Raw genomic sequence first — 21,260 nt, forward strand, 5'->3', positions numbered from 1 at the left:
TGTTGGGTCAAAGATTTAACCCAAATGACTGGGTTAAAATAACCCAACGCTGGGTTTGTCAATATTTGACCCAACGTTGGGTTACCAATATAACCCAAATTGGGTTGTTTTAACCCAGCCTTTTTTTAGAGTGTGAGCTCTCTCTCTCTCTCTCTTTGGCCAACATTCTGGCCTCTTTAGCAGTTTCCTCTTCCTGACCATCTGCTGCCTACAATGTACTTACCTCCTCACTGGCACAGAGGAGGAGGTCCGAGCAGTTGCCATAGAAACAAAACTCTTGTCAGAAATAAAGTTATCCTAGAAAGCGCATACTAGCATTATGACTGATCGTGTCAGAGTAACTTAGGGAAGCTCAGCTGGATTTAACACATGGAGTGTGACTCCGGAGACCATCCTCTCCCATGCTGAGAGGAAAAAATGAAGAATTGTCATTAATCAGATACTAAAAAACAAAGAACGCCAACAGGAGAATGAAGAATTTCGTTGGAAAGGAGCAAAAGACATGTATCCTTTCTTTGCTTTTTCCTGTGATGTTCTCAATTTTCTATAAAATGGTGCACGCTTCTGCATATGTAGCCAGGAAATTACTTGGAGTCTGTGTTGAAAATAATAGTCGAATGTTAAGAAAGGAAATTTGAGGAGAGAAAAACAGGTTTAAGTGTTTGATGATGAATTTAAATGCACATTGCATGTCAGATATAACTTCTTATATGTATACGTAATTAAAATGTAACATTTTTTAAATTCTTATGAAAAAAATAACATAAATGGGTTTGTTAGGGTTGGTTCAGTAATTATTAGAAGTATATAAAACAATAGACAATTAAGTCCCCCCACAATAGTGTTTGTAGATATGATGCGGTACTGGTACAGCCTTGCAAAATCTGTATCTCCCTTGGATAAAATCTTACCATAAAACCAAATTTTGTTGATGCTTTTATATATGTTCATGTTCGTTCTCTATGAGGTGTCTGAACATGGTGTCTGTGGTGAAGAAATGCAAAAGCCAGCTGTCATTGCTGATGCAGATAAATAAGGCAGAAGTGTGAGTATATTGAGGAGTAAATGATGTGGTATCTCAATTATAGGTGCCAAAACTTCTCCAGCTTTCGATTCATTGTTGATTGCACTAAATGCTCAAAATTTCATTTCAAAAGTAGGTTGGATTTCTTTCTCCTTTTACTTCAAAAGCTGACATTTAAACAGCATGAAAATCATTGTCTGTGACAATTACATTTCTAGACAAAAGATTGGATTTGCTTTGTTTACATTCTAAACATGCATTCAGTGAGTGCTTATTTTGTTTGGGATTTTACACTAAATGAATTGCAAGATAATGGTACTTAATAATAAAATCACTGCCATCCTAATGATATAACTTTATTAATTGCTGAAAGTATAGAATGAGACCCATTGACTACCTTTGCCTGTGTCAGGACAGAAAAAATAGACCCGACTCGTTTTATAAAATACTTTAGATCATAGATTCTAGAAGCTCTTTATGTGCCAATAAACTTTACGTTCAAATCCGCAAACTCAAGCATCCACTTTTATATGACTAATTTCAGCACACATGCAGACTCATAAATTACTTTTTTTGCTCTCATGTTCTCCAAGTGAGATGCCACTGTTTAACACGTGTTGTGATATGAGTGCAGTTTCCTGGATTTATTCTGAAAAATCATTCCTATTAAAGCTCCCTGTATTTGAAAAAAAATTCTGTCATTCTTTATTCAATTTTCATTAAAAATAACTATTTCTGATGTATAACATGACAGAAGAGAAAGACGAGAGAAAGAAAGTCAAACTGTTCCAAGCCTACAGATGCATGGGAAACTGGCACACAATGGCATCTTTTTATATCCTGTACTGGATTGTAACTATATAACATGTCAGGATTCCTCAGATCTGCAATCTGAGGTCATGGTCTGTGTTCAGTCAAGTAGCAAATTTATATTATTGACAGATGGTGAAGGACATTTTTCAGAAAACAGGGCATTACAAAGCATAGCAATGCCTTGTTTCGAAGATGTATTTTCTAATTCTGTTTGACTCTCTACAAATTCTTATTTATTTTACAACGTATATTAAAAACACAAACACTTTTAGTCATGTCGGAGCTGTTTGTGTGTGGTTTGAGGTGTTGGCCTGATTCCTGCAGGTGCAAAGGGGGGAACACCACAAATGCGTTTTGCATCCTGACCTGACTTTATATCATCTGAGTTTAACTTTCCATGATCATGAGCAGAAACCAGCTTCATCAGTGCTTAAATGGAGCCTGTGTATCATTTAGATCTTGGATGTTGAAATTGCGTTCATACAAGCACATTCATGTGATGACAAAATGGTAAGAGAGAAAGAGAAAGAGAGAGAGAAACCACACACTTCCAGCAAGTTCGTCTCAGTTGAGCTTCCTGTCGCATGCTTTGCCACTTTAGCAGAACAGCAGAAGTTGCGCGTTCCTTCTATATACTTGCAAGGGTTACTTGGCAGACATGAGCGACATAGACTTTGTTATTTTAGCACTTTAACAGTAAACACATTTAGGGAATATAACATATTTAAAGATGTGTTTTAATACATACATTTGTCTCATTATAGATTATTAACGCACTATTACAATAGTAACAGTCTGCAGCACATGCGTGGTGATTGCAAACGGGCGGAGTGATGGTTCCGCTCGTTCTCGTGGGTGGCGTTTCAGGACGCGGAGGCGCGCGTGCAGGTAGAGGCAGAGTAGCGGATGGTTCGTGGAGCGCAATAAAAGATAACAGCTAGGAGCTTCATCAATTCTAATCTGCCGCGCAGTAGAGCAGCGAGAGAACGGTAACAAATATTTGCTTTGCTTACTTCATAGTAGTAGAACAGGCTCAAAGTTGCCAGCTCAAAAAATAAATGTGTGAAGGTGTTTGCCAGTTTCAATGCATCATTACAGCGCGATTGCCAGTGAGCTGCTCGTTTGGAATGTTCGCTTCTCTTCTTTATATTTCTAGTCATCTTAAAACCGTTTTGTTCTTATGGTTTATGCCTATGTTTGAAAGTTTCATGGACAAACATTCATTGAAAATAACAGTATTTGAACCCAAGGTAAAGAAAATTTGTTATCTTAATATTTCATGTTGCATCGATTAAAAAACTTGTACACACTCAATGCTCAGTAGTTCATGTATTCATATTCGAATGAAGAACCAGAGAACACACACTATTAAAGAAATGACACATTTTAAGTAACTTCCCCTCAGGGAAATGTTTTTCTATTTTTGATATGTCTTCCAGTGCATGTGTATTATTCTGGACATGTTTTTAGAGAACTGTATTTGAAGCAAGATATACTTTCCATATAATCTCCAAATCTTTGTTTTTATTTGCATTTACATTTATTCACTGCTATTCACTGTGACAGTGAGAACAGATCTACACATACCGTAACAAATGAATTATGACCAGTATGACTTTGCATTTGAACACTAATATGTTTGTCCCTTTGATAAAGTTTAAAATGTTAAATTACTTGAATTACAGTATCTATACAAAAGCATTATTACAAGAAGTAATTTATGTTAATATAAACACTGGACCAGATGTTTTAAAATATTACATTAATCTGTTTCTCTGTCTCTATCTTTATCGCTGTCTATCTGCATCCAAGTTTTGCTCCCCAGTACGCATTTCTATTAAGAGTCCATTTTTGTGTAATACACACACATTATTCATTGTTTTCTTTATGTAAACAGTCTCTCCCTTGATCAGATTAATAAAAAAATATGGATCTGGACGAAAATGCAGATGTTTTTAAACATTTGAAATGACTGTAAATGTAGGAAATTGATGTGTCACATTTTTGCATTCCGTGTAATGCTAAATTATTGCTGTCTGAGCATGTCATTTAGCCGTGTCCGTGAGTGCCCTGCTATTTGACAGATAAAGCGTTCAGGAATAAAAATAAGTGAATTATGTGGATCTGACAAAGAACATTAACATGACTGACAGATCAGCTCTCACAACTAATCGCTGCTCATCTCAAAAATGGTTTTCACAAGGCCAGAGGGGAGTGGGAGCCTACAAATCCATGTCTCCGAGTTTACTTCAGTGTAATCTAGAGGTGGCAAATTGAAATGGATGATATTGAGGGGATGTCTTAGTTGTCTGGAGTATTTTACTGAGTGACATTTTATATTAAAGAAAATTCCAACCATCACGTGGATGGCCGGACCAAAGGTATCATGCAAGATTCATATGACAGGCTAAATAGTGGAACAAAAAATTAATCATTAATGTGGCATGATGAGACGCCCTATACATATTTCCCATCCGACCTCTTCTGTTGTATGGTTAAAAATACTTATTCTTTCAGAACTGTGAGACAAAATCATATGCAGTGATACGGCACTTCCCTTTAATTATTTAAAGGAGTAACGTATTAACACCATACTTCAATACTTCCTATATGTACATTACATCACTGTACCACTTCTGTACATGTATTATCAAAACATACTCTAACCTTAAGAACTCGTTTCTTGAAACTTTAGGAATATTCTTACACAACAAGGGATAAATGACAACCCATGATCTACAACAACTATTGGGTGATAATGCATTTGGTCCACAAAGTATTGCTATAGCAATGAGAAAGCAGGAAAGATGAATTTATACAGGAACTACCAATACGAATATGTTGAAGTGGCCCTAACACACAGGGTTTCTGCCAATCGCATATTTACCTATGTTAAGCATGAGAAGACAGGACGTTTAACATTGTAAAGAAGTCAGAATGCATGACAAATCGTTGCAGCACCCCTTTAAGCGGATAGTTCATCCAAAAAAGAAAATTCAGTCATGAATTACTCAACCTCAAGTTGTTTTAGACCTGTATAAATTTCTAAAATTAAAATTGTTGTCAAAGTTGCCCCAGGACTGTTTGCTTTATCTTTTCTTTAGGAAATCTGTAGCCAAAAATCATTCTGCACCATTTAAAGGAGAAATGCAAAGTACAGTTTAATATTATGCAATTTTCTGATCTCTTGTGTCTTCCACTTTTTATCTATCTGTTCTGTAATGGTGAACATATGCAAATATCCTGTTACAGAGACCACACTTTTTTGGATAGTATTTTGCTAACATTTTCTAACTCTCTCTCTCTCTCTCTCTCTCTCTCTCTCTATCTCTCAAGAACATACTGTACATCATACTGCAGTGATTAAATATAATTTAATCTGCATTTCCTCCTCTGCTGTTTGCAGCTTCTTTTCCTCTTGATCAGATGGATGGAAATGATTGCGATTATCGTCAGGGTTGTCTCTTTTCGATACTCTAAAAAGACTAATTCAAAAAGAAACAAAGACTACTTTTAAGCCTAGTATAGTGTGTAATTGAGTCTGGTTGAAAACATCCTCTTAAGGATAAACTTCCATTCAATCATTTCAAAGATGAAGAGGGAGTTTTCATTGCAATGTTTATTCTCATGAGAGGTTTTTTTTGCATCAGGGTAGTTGGCAAATAAACTGTACCATGTGTCCTAGGGTGTGACAGCAAAAATGTAGCAAACAACTGTTGATAATATATGAAGAGTTTGGTTACAAAATGAGATAACTCCATTTAAAAAAAAATTTTTTTTTATATGATCAAGTTTTTATTGTGTTTAATTGTGTTAGTTAGCTGTATTTTTTTAGTTTGTATGGCTTGTCAGAACAATCCAGCTGCAGTTTGATAGTTATTGTAATGCACCACAAAAAAAAATGATTTTAGAAAAGATTTTAGTTATCTCATTTTGGAACCAAACTTCACATTATTCTATATTATTTATATTTATAATATAAAATAGCATAAGAGAGATTCATCTTCACACATACGGTATACTTGTCTACTACCCATATATATTTTCAACTTGAGTAAAGTTGTCAACACCGCCACACCCAATATCAGTCCTATTTTCACTAACTTTGTGTGTCGCTTGTGAAGGAAGGAGCAATCTTGATAAGCGGGTATTTCTATCGCTCATCAGTTTGCACGTGGGTTGGGTATTTCTTTTGCCTTGCCATGGGCAATTCTCTGGGAGAGTTACCCAATAAAAGGAATAGCATTCCTGTGACGAAACAGGGATCCAGACTTATAAAAAACTTTATGAACAAGTTGGAGTGCTGGGGGAGTGTATCGAGCATAGAAATACTACGTCATATGTCCAACTCGTTTTTAAACAAGTTGACCATGTTAAGCATGAGAAGACAGCACGTTTAACCGTGTAAAGAAATCTGAATGCATGATATAGCGTGTTACCCAATCTTTAACCATTCAATTTATTACTTTACTTACATCAACTTTTGTCTCATCTTCAGGTGGAGCTATGATCGCCCCGTGAAACCAAACTAGATTTTCAACATCCTCAGATCACAGGCAGCTAGTTACAGTAAGACCACCAATTTATTTATAATCATGCATGGTCCAGTGCAATAACTGGCATGCTCTGTTTGTGTTTTCTTTCAATCTTCAAAAAATCTGCTTTTGGAATACATGAGGTCATGGGGGGGTCCATTTTTTAGGTTAATATATGACCTGACTCCATAACTCCATGTTACAGAGACACACGTTTGCAGACGTGCAGATTGCCAGCTAACCACAGCTGCAGATCTGTTCTTAGTAAAAGCATCAGCAGGTGTTTGACCTATCTGGTCTCTCACATTCTAATTCAGTTTTCTTTAAACATTAACATAGTTCTCCCGTTTGTCTCTTGTCTGTATAGTAGCCAGTAATTCCTCTCCTCCTGTCGACCTTTCGCTATTTTATTATGGAGGCCAGGGGAAAATATGACTTTAATGGCACGGCAGAGGATGAGCTCAGCTTTCGAAAAGGAGATATTCTGAAGGTGAGTGCTTATACACCAAAACATAAAGTTTATACAAGTGTTTTCTAAATCTTTTTTTGAGAGCGTTCCACAAGACAATGCATATAGTGTCAGAGAAGGTTACTTTATAGTGAACGATGAAAGCATTCATATAACAGAGCTGCCGTTTTTCTTTGATAGATTGCAGAAAGATAAAAAATGCTCTGTGAATGTGGGTTCATGTTATTTCTGGTAATCATTAGCAAACTGAAAGCAAACAAGAAGTTAAAAGTGAACTACCGTGTTTCGATTACAATTTAATTCGAACAAAGTTTTCAGCATTGAAGATTTTATTTTTTGTACACAGATCCTTGGATCTCAGGACGACTGGTTTAAGGCAGAGCTACATGGTCATGAGGGCTACATACCCAAAAACTACGTTGAGAGACAATCACCAAGGTGAGAACATGTTTGGGTTGTTAAAGGGTTCGTCCACCAAATAAAGAAAATTCTGTCATTATTTACTCACCCTCGGGTTGTTTAAACCTGTATAAATTACTTTGTTCGGTTAAATACAAAGGAAGATAGTTGTAAGAATTTTTGTAATTTTCAGCTCTGGGACATCATCCACTATCACAGTAGGACTTTTTATTATTTTGTTTTGTTCTGTTAAACACAAAATTAGATATTTCGAAGAATTTATGAAAGCTAACAGTACTGGGGCACATTTGACTACCATTTAATTTTCTTACTATGGCAGTCAATGATGTCCCAGAACCGAAAAAAAATCGATATCTCTTTCTCTGTTTTCATCAGCACAAAGTAATTTATACAGGTATGAAATTACATGAGGGTGATTAAATGATGACAGAATCTTCAATTTTGGTTGAACTATCACTTTAATGTTCGCTTGTTTTTTGCCACATCCAAATACCTTATGAGCATGTACTGTAATAGATAATATAGTGAAGTGTTTTAAGGACATAAATAGAAAGAATGTAATATTTGCATGAAAATAAAAGTTAACTTGTATATCCACTGCAGCTGGTTCAAAGAGAATGCCAGCCGTGGTTCAGCAGAAGAAATGCTCATGTCCCGGGAGGTCGGAGCTTTTGTGATCCGAGGCAGTCAGAGTTCTCCTGGAGACTTTTCCATCTCGGTCAGGTAAAACAGGAAGAATGGACCTTGGGGTGCTTAGAACTGAAAGAATCAATATGTGTATTTGTAGGGATCATCTAGTCAAATACTTGTTTTGGATCTAATTAGTCGATTAGGAAAACACTTATTGACTTGATTTGCTTTTGTGCATGTTTCGGTTTACACTAAAGACACGTATTTCCCCATTGAATACCTCACCTAAATCTCAGAAGATTTAGAAGCATTTAAAAGGTTAGACTAATAGCAAGCGTCATATTATAAAGACAACATATGGTTTGCAGAAATTCAATTGTATTATTAAACGGACAGTTCTGGTCCTTGAATGTGATTGGCTGAGCAGAGTTCTGAGCCGTTATAAAATACCACGATTTTTAATGGCTGACCGCCTAGAATCAAGCTACACAGAGCGCAAAGACTTTAGAAGAGTGAGCCTTATGCTTTTGTTCAAAGTAACGGCTCTCTGTGGCACGTGATACAGAGCTCGTGGCCTCACTATGTAATCAAAAGTAAAAAGTTTGAAAAACATACCATGCAGCAAAGTATCCGTAGAGCAGATAGAAGCAAACTGCGAGGCGTCAGTATGGATGCACTGTGTTTAGCTCCTCACATCAGTGTGTGCAGTCTTTCTCGCATATAAACCATATGAACTCCATACATACAGCTGTCAAGGTTGACAGAGGCACGTATCAATGCCATATGTTAGTGTGACCACGTACGAACCGACCTACAACGCTATTAGCAAGACACTAGTTATGTTCGCTTTCATGAGGTGTTTTTTTATAATTTTTTTATTGATATACAACCCATATTGACAACAAAAGAGAATTACAGTATTACTCACAAATGTCTTCAGTATACAAATTATTGAATACATACAAAAAAATGTAACAACATAAACACAGCCAGAGGAAAAAGAAAAAACACATCAAATGAAAAATTTCATTTGCAGATCGGTCTGCAGTATTTCAAGAAGTCGAACATACCTAATGCAAAGTCAGAAGACAGATATGCAGTATTTTGTGAGTATCAGTACTATAGGAACGTGCACTTAAAAAAATAGTTATATGTTAGATAATGAAGTTTAATTGATTGGATGCCTAATGTTAACCAGTAAGGTCTTTTTTAAGTAATTGAAAACAATTTTTCGGAGCCCCACATATATGCACTGTTTCGTTTGTTTCACTGTTTTTGCCTCGTCTGTGGACATGGTATCTTATCGAAGGAAAAGAACAATCTATGGCCACAGGGACCACAAGAGAATGTGGTCTGTGGACAAAAATCTAGTTATTACTATTGAAGGCGTTAGGATATATATATAGTAGTTTTTGCAATGGCTCTTTCTTATGCAAAAATGGCTCTTTGGGTAAAAAAGGTTCCCGGCCCCTGTTTGTAAACACCTATGATGGAGTACCTGCCTTTAATGGTTACTTGAATTGCCATCCCTAATATACTGTGTATCTGTTTATATTATGTATCTGCTTATATTATGTGCATATGTGTTTTTTTTGCCTGCATACATGAGACAATTCACCCAAAAATAATGATTCACACTTATGTCACTCAAAACCTGTATGACTTCTGTGGACCACAAAATAAGATGTTTTGAGAAATGTCTTGTGGTTTTGTGTCCAAGCAATGGAAGTCAGTGTTTGCAAGTTTGGTTTCCATCATTTTTCAAAATGTCTTCTTTTGTGTTCAATATTTTTGGGGGGTGAACTATCCCATAAACGTCACTGTCTAATTGTGTTACTGTTATGTTGCTCTGGTTAAAAGGCTCATATTTCATCTGGCCACGACACTGTATACTGTACCTTGCAGTGTTATGAACAGATTATTATCAAAATTGTCATAAACCACAAAGCTAAAAGATCCTTATATCCCCAAGAGTCCTGCACCTGAGCCACCTCTGCACTGAGTTTATGGAAACACTCCATCAATAATAGATCAATAACATCCATCTTATTAAAGCAGTCAGACAGTCAATTTGTTTCACCAATACTGTCATAAATCAACTTAAGCTACACACTGACTGCATTGTGGGAGGCTAGGAGAGAGAGATACACAAAAAGAGAGAATAAATAAGAGCTCCCTCCAGTGCATAGAGCGGGTCTTGCAGCTCCATGATGCTTTTAATAAAACTTGCTCTCAGTTTTTAATTTGATCACTTTTTACAGCAAATTAAGTATTTAAACCTTAAATACTTTAATACTTTTAAACCGGAGTAGACAATCTTGCTTCCTAAAGAGTTTAGTTCCATCCTATAACACACCTTCTTGTAATTATTTTAACTGTAAAGGTACAGCCTGCTTAGCTGGATTAACTGCCTTAAAACACTGTGAAGTTGCCATATAGAAATTTATTACCTATGGAAATTGTACTCTATAACAACTTTTACCACATTTATTTTAGCATTCAACTTCTTTTACCATGCGTGTGGCTGATAAACAAAAAGTTGATCAAAAAGTTCCATTTAAAATGTGGAAATTATGCCTTTATAAATTTGTCTTTAATCGCTAAAATAGCAAAATGAAGGATATTTTGACATAGAACGAAAAATTCCAAAAGGTGTTAAATCTAAGCTGTATTACTATACAGTGTACCGTACAATTTTTAATTTTTCCTTTCTTTCCATCACAGACACGAGTGTGACGTTCAACATTTTAAAGTTATGAAGGACAATAAGGGCCATTATTACCTGTGGACAGAGAGGTTTACCTCCCTCAACATGCTGGTGGACTTCTACAAGACCACCTCTATATCCAAGCAAAGAGAGATCTTTCTCAGAGACGGAAGCGAAGCAGAGCCAAGAGCACCTCAGCCTGTAAATATGTTCCAGATTTTTAGCAAATCTTTGCGAAATATGCTGAATTAACTTAAAAGAATCTGTGCACAGCAGATAAATAATGATGTGATGTGTAATTGTGTTTTTGTCAGCCGGAAGTTCGACCTCCCCCAGGTGGCGGCTATGGTGGTCCCCAATCTTCAACACAACACCGCAACACAGCAGATCACAGCCAGAAGGTATTCAGCTTCTTCCAAACAAAGACCAAAAAAAGTGATCTAAATTCCGAACTGGTTTCGTGCATATTCATTTACAAAATAAAAAATACATTTTAAGTATAGCATTCATCAATTTTGTATTAAAACTGTTTCTTTCCAGTATAAGTACACAATGCTGCTTGTCTCACCCTGACAACTCTTCTCACAGCAGTGACAAAAGTTATCTGTAGAAAATAATTAAAAGTTCAGTCTAAAGGTCTACACATAATTGTTTACCTCAAAATGTAAATCTGCTCTTTTTTCAGAGTAAGAGGGCCAGTGTTGAGGACAAAGCTAACACTGTGCCTCACCCAGGAAGGAACAGCCCTGCACCTCGACGAAGCTCAGAAACTGCTCCGGTACAAAACAAAAAATTCTGACAAACACACATGTACACACACACACAGCTTTCATGGCTTTCATAAATGACGGTGTTTTTGTCGTGTGTGAACTGACACTTTATACAGAACTAACACTTTAATATGGGTGTCTGTGTCTGTCAGAGGCCGATCATGCAGGTCAGAGCCGTATATGACTTCCCAGCAGAGGAAGATGACGAGTTGGGCTTCAATGCAGGAGACATCATTGAAGTTCTGGACCGTTCTGATGCATCATGGTGGAAAGGACGATTGCGTGGCACGACGGGTCTTTTCCCTGCCAATTACACCGATCAGATCTGACACCCTCACATCGCTCAGAGGAGTGGAACCACCTTGCCGACGGTCAAAACGTAATTTGAAGCATTCTGTGCCGGTCTGTAACATATTGACTAATGTTCGGTATGGTCTATAATTTCAAGACTTTCGATTTGAGAAGGATGGCTGCAGCACCGTTCAAGAGAACTGAGATTCCAAATGTTTTATTTAATAAATAAGGTACGAAGAAACAGACCATTACCCTTATAAGCCAAATTCCCCCAAAGGACGTGATCGTTTCCTTTATGAAATATTGAACTGTACCTCGTACAATAACCCTCTTATCTCATTCATCATGTCAAGAAGTTAATATTTCCTCTTCAGTAGGACACTAACCATCATAATAATGTTTTTACAAATAAGAAACCAGGCAGAAGAGTTCTTGTTTAATTATTGTTTTGATATGCAGAATGGAAAAATACAAATGATTGGTATGATCTAAATAAACATTACCTTTTAAAACATAAGTATTATTTTTGGGTGTTAGTTCTTACTTTTTATCGGATATCTTGTGATTAAACAAAACAATGACGCCACTCCATGAAACAGTTTCGTATTTGAAGTCAAACATGTGCGGTCAGGCCGGAATCCTGCTACACACAGCTACAGTATTGAGCCGAAGCTCCGCCCACCGTTCCAGCGAACCCCGCCCACACGCTTCTTTTATCTCTAGCTGACTCACCTGAAGCAACCATTCTAACAGGTAAAAGTGGGTTAAGTGTTTCGCAGGTGATCCGTTGGAGCACCGCTGCCATGGCTGAGTCTCAGTTGATATGCATGGACGATGAACACGTTAACGTGAAGATACCGGAATGTAGACCGGCGTTTTATTACAGCGAGGAGCAGCGGGCAGCGCTCGAGCAGCTCTTGAAAAACGGGGACGGCGCTTTCAAGATGCGTCTGAAAGAGGACAACATTAAAGACTTTCTCTCCGCCAGGGAAATTAAACTGATACGGGATACCTTTCAGGAATATGACAGTGACTCGGACACCTGTTGCTCTCAGTCTCCGCATGACACGAGCGAAGACTCGGGTGTGCATTCGACCTACTGGCCGACCATGTCTGATACGGAGATCCCTCCGCTGGACATCGGTTGGCCCAGCAACGGCCACACTTACAAAGGGGTGACACGGGTGTCGGTGTACACCCACCCACCCAAAACCAACAGTCCGCATATTAAAGAAGTAGTGCGCGGACTCATTCAAGAATCTACAAAGGTAAGCATCTGTTAAGTGTCCTGAGGCGCATGCTAATGAAAAACAAAGTTTATTTTATAAGTCATGGTGCTTTAATAGTCTCAGTTGGTGTGTTTGAATACAATTTAATGTTGTTGTTATTTTGTGGTTGTGGTTATAAGTTCCCAGACTACTATCATTCAAAACATGAAAAATATGGGAGTGTTGTTTGTTCCTTGTGTTTGAAATCACATGATATTGACCAGCTCCTTCAACGTTTATGAGAGGCTGTTATTATATATATATATGTCACGTGACTGTATGTAAATTCCCTGCCAGGAAGTTTATTTTCTGAGTTTTGACGTCAGCTTTTAAATGATATTTTAATATTCACCCCCACTGTGTTTAAAAACAGCTGTCGTGGGACTAAATAATGAAGGAGCATTTATGTGGCAATTGGCCAGGCCTGAGGCCTTATTTCTCAATCACCATGAATGTTTGTTCATTGATGTTTAGTCCTATTAAATTGCCTGCAGCGAAGTCACTGCATTTTAGAAAAAAGAAGTTGAACATTGTAAATGAAAATGCAACTCTGAATTGTTTTCTAAATAGACAAACAAACACTGTTTGGGAATAAGTAAATTATATGTAATCTACGTTATTTCTGTTTTATGTCAACCTCAAACTACTTAAATTCATCAAACAAATACATACAAGGTAGAGAATTGAGTCTTCTGTGTTACATTGAGTTCAGGGATTATAAAGATTACAGACCAGTCACTCTCAAAAACGAAAATGGTGTTAAAGTGTCATGGATCATATGACAGTTATCTTGTGTGAAAAAGGTGACGTAAGGAGGTAAAATCATTTGAGTTTTACTGTTTGTGCTGACTCCTCCTCCATCCTGTTGCCTTGTCAATCACACCACCAGAAGCCTTACTAAGTTCTTCACACATAAATAGATGATGTGAAATTATCTATGTGAAATTAGTGATAATGGCACCGATGAATCATAAAGGATAATGATTTATGGAAGCTGAAGAGCTGGAGTCCAACTTCATTCCATTCCACCGGTTACAATAGCTGCTAATGTCCTGTCACACATGTGCTCAAATGTTTTTTTCCTTCTATATAGTTATTTGATATTGTAATTATAGTAATTTAATGTGTGCTTGAGTGTTATTGGGTAACAGGTTAACAAAAAATTCCTGTAATGTATTGTTACAGTACTTCCTTCTGTTTTTATCAAGAACTGAACTTGATTATCTTGAGTATGGTGTGAGTTTGAAAGGGAGAAGGGGAATTTTACTAGAAAATAACTAGTCTTACAGCTTTTTCACATACTTCAGCTTGTGTGCTGTTCTAGTTTTCATTTTCAATGGTTTGTGTGGTTTGTATTTGGCATATTCAACCCATACGTGACCTTGGACAACAAAAGCAGGCTTATGGGTCAATTTGTGAAATTTGATTTTTATATAATTTGAAAGCTGAATAATTAAGCTTTCTATTGATTTATAAGCTACTCTGGAATCTGAGGGTGCAAAAGAATCAAAATATTGAGAAAATTGCCTTTGAAGTTCTTAATAAGAGGCCCTGTTACTGCCCATCCATTCACAAAAATAAAGTTTTGATATATTTAGCATGGGGAATTTATAAAATATCTTCATGGAACATGATCTTTACTTAATATCCTAAAGATTTTTGGCATAAAAGAAAATCAATAATTTTGACCCATACAATGTATTTTTGACTTTAACTAAAAATGTCCCCGTGCTACTTAAGGTTTTGTGATCCAGGGTCACGTATAGGTTTTGATTCAGTCTGTTTTCAAGTGTGACATGAATAGCTTGCTCTGGTCAAAATGTGTTCGTAAAACTTAAACTGAAATCATATGTTTATGTTTTATTTGTGTTCTTGAATGATTTTAAAAGGACATGCTGCCTTGAGCTAAAACCCATCATTGAATTCTAACGTTAAATCTACATCTAATAAATATTCTATGCAAATCCTCCCTTTCATTTACATGGCTTTGAATACTGAATATGTGCTAAATCTCATGTAAAGAGAAAAGTGTTTGTTAAACATTTGTCATTGACTAGTGTAAAAAACACACAACATTAACACATGAACAATCATTTTACATTTATGCATTTGGCAGACACTTTTATGCGTACTGACGTACATTGCATTATCCTATACTTTGTTACTTATTATGTACGATCCCCTGGGGTCGAACCCACGATCCTTGCATTGTTAACGCAATGATCTTACCGCTGAGGTACAGGAGGATTTTAAGTAGCTCATTCTGATATTACGGGACAAGTTCGTAAATGTGAAAGTAAAACCACAACAGGAATGAAAACAATGCAACTGTATTAATTATTTATGTCCCCCAGTGCATGCTGGGAAAGAGTGAATGGGAAAGAACCACAAACATTTTTTTTAATTGTATGCCTGCCTATTAAAACAAGAAGCATCAGTCACCTGCTCTACTTGCTGGTTCACCCTAAACAAATGAGAGCGAGTTGTCTTACTAAAAGCTGTAAATTGCTAGAACTTCAGAATCAAACAAGAAACTAAAATCAAACAAACATTATCTTTTTTTTCTCAGGCCACTTTTGCTTGAATGATCTTTAAAAAAAGTCCTAGCTGAGCAACTTTCACATTCATGACAGATTTGTTTTCATTGATTTGTCTGAACTTGTGAATCAGCTTCTCTTTAATGTGTCTCTGCTGATTTCTATATGCTCTTTTTTCACCTGTACACTATAAGACTGCACATGTTTATTCAAGCTGAGACCGGCTTTGCAAACAACTAGAGTCATCAAAAATGGATAATAGCCCAATTAACTCCTCAAAAGAAAGTTGTATTGTTAAGTGCTAACAACCGATTGACTTTCCTTGGTATTCAGTTGGTGGCCGTGGTCATGGATCTGTTGACGGACCTGTTGATCCTGCAGGATCTCTTTGACGCGGCGAGTAAGAGGGGGGTGGCTGTGTACTTGCTGCTGGAGGAAAACGGCTTGCCTCACTTCCTGGACATGAGCAGCAGACTGCAGATTTCTGCACAGCATCTGAGGGTGAGCAATTTACAAGCTCTCAGCAATTCTGCTTCAGAGATGTTGGTTACGGTGCTGTGTGTAATTTTTGGAGAATCTTATGAAGCATAATGAAGCATTATGTTTTTATCACCTTAGAATGAGCTATTTCTATCTACACCACAGGAATTCAACATGTTGTTTCGACAGTAGCCCTAAACGGACAAACTGCTCTACAGAACACATCTCGTTAATATGTTATCTTCTTCGACAAAGAAGTGAAAACGTGACGACATCTTAGTTCTGTGTCAGCCACCGCAGTGCTTCGAAAGGGAGGGGTGGAGTGACCTCCCCACTATATGCCGCTAAATTTCTTACACTGGACATAGAAAGTATGATGGTAGATAGCAATGCTATGAGTTTGATAAAGCAATGCTATAAATAAAAACACGTTTGAGATCAAGTTGAAACTACATGCTTTCCTTAAAAGGGTAAATTCACCCAAAATTGAAAATTCTCCATGATTTACTCCCCATCATTTCATTCCAAACCTGTATGACTTTCTTTCTTCTGCACAGTACATAATAAAAATCTATTTTGAAGAACGTTGGTAACCACTGAGAAGTTGCTCAAATATCTTCTTTTGTGTTCCACGGATAAAAAATATACAGTCGTATACTTATGGTAAATGACATGAGGGTGAACAAATGACAGAATTTTTATGTTTGGGTGAACTATCCCAAACCAAGATCATTTCATGCACATGTAAAGCGAACTACAGACTAGAATAGGTGAAACGCTAACACGTGATTTAACACATCATGCATGAGTGCACAAGTTACCACAGAGTCGGCTGACCTAGAGGGGAGGTGTTTGAACTTGAATCGCTGAATGACTGTCTGTTGCCACAGGGTTCAACTGACTTACCGGTCTTGTGTACACACATGACACCTGCGCAACTCCTGCAGAATACAACCCTGGGCTTTCCGCAAAACTACACTGAATAGCACCGATACATTGCCAGCAAGTCTTATCTATTATCTATGTGATTGCTTTTAATATGGGACACTGGGCTTTTCTCATGAGACTGTCCACTGAGCTAAAACTTCAGTATTGTTATGTTGAAAGAGAATAGCCAGATTTCAAAAGAACTCTGAAAAAACAGGCAACTTGATCTTATTTAGGAGAGCGTTGAAGAGCTCTCATCTCTCACGCTTCTGCTATTCCCTCATCCTTGCCAGCTTGAGCTTTATTCAGGGTGCCTTTGTAACCGCAGGTTTTTAGAGTCTGCGCTGTGCAAATGAATTCGCCACACCTCTGTGTGCAAGGATTTCTTTTCCATTAACCTCACACTGTCGATTTCGGCTTGGATGTTTGCCCAAGTCAGGCGTGTTGCACCTCAGTCTTTATTTGAATCACCCTGTCAACCATTTTACATGCATTTTTATTGCATGTTTTAATTGTGCTCCTTTGTTTTAGAACCTGCGGGTGCGAACTGTGAGAGGCTCAGGCTTGGCTCTGTCTTTCGGTCGTCTCCCAGGATCACTCTGCTCCAAGTATATGTTGGTGGATGGGGAGAAAGTGATGTCTGGATCATACAGGTTAGTTTGTTCCTCTTCACACACCCCTTCAACTGTACTAACTTTTTTCCTCATTACATTTTCTGTAAAAACTTTGTGTACCCAGAAAAAAATCAAATAAATGTAAATAATTATCAAACCCTTTCCGTCTCCATAGCTTTACGTGGAGCTCCTCCAGAATGAACCGCAATACAATCACTGTGATGTCAGGACAAATCGTTGACTTCTTCGACAATGACTTCAGAGAGCTGTACGCCGTGTCCGATAAAGTGGATCTATACCGGGAGTTTCACATCAGCAAGCCATCTCTGTCCGTTCCCGTGCTGAAAACGCCAGCAGAACCCAATCGACCTCCAGTTCCTGTGTATACATCTCGTTTCCAGGTCTCGCTGGAGGACAACAAAAAGACTGACCTAAGGGTTCCTGCACATAAATACCACAATCCTAAGTACTCTTTGGTTGTTGGCAACAGTCTAGGTATAACTGGCTCCTTGCAGGATCTTTCAGCTCTTAGGGACTACGATCATCATGACTCTGTGAATAATACTGAAAAACAAATCTACACCAACGGGGACATCGTCACTACGCAGTCCCCGGATGGGACAGAGGAGGGCAAGGGTGATGGGAAAAAACTCTCTCCGTTTGGCTCTAAAAAGCAGCGCAGTTCCTTCCGAAATTTCTTGAAAGGAAGAGCAAACAATCAGACTCCAGACACAATCTCTAAAACAACCAATCAAAGCACTGATCCCATACAGATAAGTCATAAAGACACTAAGATAACTAATAACTCGAATGAAGCATCTAGGTTGGTCACTCAGACCAAGGGAGATGCATCCAAAGACAGTATTTCCACAACTCATCAAAAGAATTCGGAGAATGGCAGCACAGATGAACTTGACGACACCTTTGAGATAATAGCAAATCCACCAGAGGTGAAGTTTAAAAGTAAAAAGAGTAAAATGGGTTTGAGGACATCCTCTCTTCAAGCTATTCCTACATACGGCGAGGAAGGTACGTAAAGAATGACAAACTACATCCATACATGCTTTTGTGGTGCAGTGTTTATTTTGAAGATCGCGTATCACAGGCTACTATACCGTAGTATTGCACACGTCGGATCTTCGAAGAGTATTTCGTTTGGTTAATTTTATAAAAGAGAGATACAGCTGTACGATTATTTCCTGAAAAAACACGAGCTGCTAGAGGTGGGACCTGGGGGGCAGTGGGATGGAACTACAGCACTAGCAAGCAACACATCATCACATCTTACCTTCATGTTTTGTACAATATGCATGTACACGACGATTGTCAACAAAACAACAAGATGTTTGACTTTGTGCAGTTCATGTCCGCCATCTTTTAGCACTGGGACCGCGCCATCTATCAGTTTCAAACGATCTCCAAATCCAGCGTTCTATCCACTGTTTATATAACGTCCATCACTGAAACGGTGTGAACAAACAGACACACCTAAACATCACTATCGCAAGAGTAACGAACTGCAGCACAGAACAGCCCATCTTGACAAAGCGCAGATAATCTGGATGGTTAGCTGGTCTCGCTTGACGGTTGGCTCGTGGGTGGGATCTTTCTTTGGCCATGCTTTTCCTGGAGAACGGCCAATAAAAGGAATTAGGATCCCTTTGACGACATTGAGATCCAGAATTATAAAAAAACTTTCAGAAACAAGTTGGAGTGTTGTGGGAGTGTATCAAGCACAGAAATACTACATCATACAGCTTACTGGTTTTTGACCATGTTTAGCATGAGAAGACAGCATGTTTAACAGTGTAAAGAAGTCAGAATACATGACATAGCATGATACCCGATCTTTAACCGTGTTTGTTTGACTTCTTTTGTTTGTTTTTAGGCCTGAGAGGGCGGAGGCGTAGCCAGAAGAAGACTTGCATTCAGTCCTGAGATATCCTTCTCATCTCATTCGTGCTTAAAAATCAAGACTTAAGACACTAAGACAGGTCGAACAAGAAAATGAACTGCAAATACTGAAACATTAAAAAGATTGGACAAGGTGTGGATGGTGATTATCCATAAAATAACGTCGGCAGTTGAGATCACTCAAAGTTTGTCAAGATTGTGAGCTTGTTATTGTTGTTCTACTATGATAACTTTCAAAATGCTGACATTGCATGAAACTACTGTGACAAAGAATGACTGAAACATAATCCTCACTTAGAGGTCACGTGACTTCCTGTCTGACTCAGAACGCATAGGTTGATGAAGTTTATTATGTGTGCGCATGTATGCTTTTTCATTTTGTATATCAAAGACGTTTGCTGTTCATTAGATGCTTATGATCTCTGATCCACATACCCTGTCAAAATCAGCTCCGCCTCCTCGATGTTCTGCGTGTGGGTCCATCAGAGAAAAGAGGGAAAAGGTCCACAATTGACAAATAAGCAACTAAGTAAAACGTGAAAAGTGCCTGATCCGTTACAGCGAAGCTTGTCTGATTTCGGAAAAATACAACCCCAAGGTTTTTTGGCTGTTGGCCTATGTCAGAACGGGATGATTAATACAACTTTGTTGCACTTCAAACACTGCATTTGAGCAAACACCCACTCGGTAGCTACCGCTCCTTCAAAGAATGTTATTTCCTCGTTGCACTTAGGTAATAGATGTGAAGCATTCAATTCGTTTTCATTGCGAGTGCCAATATGTGAAAGGGCAATGGCCTTAAATAAACGGAAACTTCCTTTTTCTTTATACTTCTGTCGAGCTGTGATCTTGCACTTACTGCCTGTGAAAAATGAAATGACCATGGGCCTCACATTCTAAACGTTCATTAAATTCAGTTGTGAAGTGGCTAACAGCTACAATTACACTTATTATTATAATAAATACATATATAACTATTTATTATAACAACACTTATTTATCATTTTTGATACATAAAGAAGATTGAAAAAATCCATGAAACGAGGCAATGGTTCTCGAATCCCCAATGAGATCATCAGAGATAGGTCAACAGCTCTGTTTGTCTAAGGAAGGAGTGTAACTTGTGCTCCCTTGTTTGTTAACAGTATTATTTGTCCTGTAGCTAACGCATGTAAATATTCATGAATTAGGCCTAGTATGAGCAAAGACTGAGTCAGTCATCAATTTGCGTATGTCTGGGATACGTGGGCACATAGGGTTAATATCTGATAATGCAAATAAAAAATAATTTAAAGGAGATGAAAAGATGAGGAAGAGGGGATTTGGCTCTTTAGACCACAGTTTAGAGTGTTTTGCAAAGAAAACAGCTCCACCCCTTGAAAATACAAACGTTTGTAGCAATTTAATGGTTAATCGTCAGCATCCTCTGCTGGAGGATTGTGTGTATTGTCTGTCGTAAACGAGTTTTCCAGGTAAAGAAATTAAATTGAGTACACTTTATTTTTCAGTGAATTTAAGTGTCACACATTTCTTTTTTGCTTAATATATACAAGTATTGTCTCAAAATATCACAGTTGAGTACACTTCATTTTATCCTAATAAGTACTTAAAACTCATTTTTGTATCATGTACAACTTAAGTGTACAACGTGTGTTAAGGTGCACTTTATTCACCTGGATTGTTTGATACATTTACAAATTGCCTTGTAGAGTAAACTTAGGCTACCTCAGAATAACAATCAATGTCATTTGTTCGTTGTATAGTAACGCTTACTTTTGTCTTTAATAAATAAGTCAGAAAATAAACATTTGCATTTGCAACCTGATTGTGTTAAGACTGTGTTAAGGAATTGTTTTGT

At 37.6% G+C, this 21,260-nt stretch overlaps 2 protein-coding genes across 4 annotated transcripts; both read left to right on the forward strand.

The window, feature by feature from the left end:
• Nucleotides 1-246: 246 nt before the first annotated feature.
• On the forward strand, nucleotides 247-12,179 carry grap2a (GRB2 related adaptor protein 2a). 3 transcript variants are annotated; one of them, XM_056753002.1, is made up of 9 exons: nucleotides 247-1,045; nucleotides 6,336-6,406; nucleotides 6,740-6,862; nucleotides 7,188-7,279; nucleotides 7,865-7,984; nucleotides 10,616-10,799; nucleotides 10,913-10,999; nucleotides 11,284-11,376; nucleotides 11,521-12,179. In XM_056753002.1, exons 3-9 carry the CDS (start codon nucleotides 6,785-6,787, stop codon nucleotides 11,695-11,697), a joined length of 831 nt encoding a protein of 276 aa, XP_056608980.1. In that variant the 5' UTR covers nucleotides 247-1,045; nucleotides 6,336-6,406; nucleotides 6,740-6,784; the 3' UTR covers nucleotides 11,698-12,179. The 3 variants fall into 3 exon arrangements, with proteins under 3 accessions (XP_056608980.1, XP_056608979.1, XP_056608981.1); XM_056753001.1 differs by lacking the exon at nucleotides 247-1,045 and adding an exon at nucleotides 2,138-2,826; XM_056753003.1 differs by lacking the exon at nucleotides 247-1,045 and adding an exon at nucleotides 2,873-3,087.
• Nucleotides 12,180-12,378: 199 nt separating this feature from the next.
• Nucleotides 12,379-21,227, forward strand: fam83fa (family with sequence similarity 83 member Fa). Its single transcript, XM_056752986.1, has 5 exons — nucleotides 12,379-12,930; nucleotides 15,801-15,968; nucleotides 17,406-17,527; nucleotides 17,664-18,517; nucleotides 19,377-21,227. Exons 1-5 carry the CDS (start codon nucleotides 12,466-12,468, stop codon nucleotides 19,424-19,426), a joined length of 1,659 nt encoding a protein of 552 aa, XP_056608964.1. The 5' UTR covers nucleotides 12,379-12,465; the 3' UTR covers nucleotides 19,427-21,227.
• The last annotated feature ends 33 nt before the right edge of the window (nucleotides 21,228-21,260 follow it).

The sequence above is a fragment of the Triplophysa dalaica genome, chromosome 7 (assembly GCF_015846415.1).
Source record: "Triplophysa dalaica isolate WHDGS20190420 chromosome 7, ASM1584641v1, whole genome shotgun sequence".
Taxonomy (NCBI): domain Eukaryota; kingdom Metazoa; phylum Chordata; class Actinopteri; order Cypriniformes; family Nemacheilidae; genus Triplophysa; species Triplophysa dalaica.

Coding starts and splice junctions, on each gene's coding strand:
- grap2a (XM_056753002.1), top strand. CDS start 6,785: ATGGAGGCCAGGGGAAAATATGACTTTAATGGCACGGCAGAGGATGAG. Junction 7,985..10,615: donor GACTTTTCCATCTCGGTCAG/GTAAAACAGGAA, acceptor TTTCCATCACAG/ACACGAGTGTGACGTTCAAC. Junction 10,800..10,912: donor AGCCAAGAGCACCTCAGCCT/GTAAATATGTTC, acceptor TGTTTTTGTCAG/CCGGAAGTTCGACCTCCCCC.
- fam83fa (XM_056752986.1), top strand. CDS start 12,466: ATGGCTGAGTCTCAGTTGATATGCATGGACGATGAACACGTTAACGTG. Junction 12,931..15,800: donor TCATTCAAGAATCTACAAAG/GTAAGCATCTGT, acceptor CTTGGTATTCAG/TTGGTGGCCGTGGTCATGGA. Junction 17,528..17,663: donor GTGATGTCTGGATCATACAG/GTTAGTTTGTTC, acceptor CCGTCTCCATAG/CTTTACGTGGAGCTCCTCCA.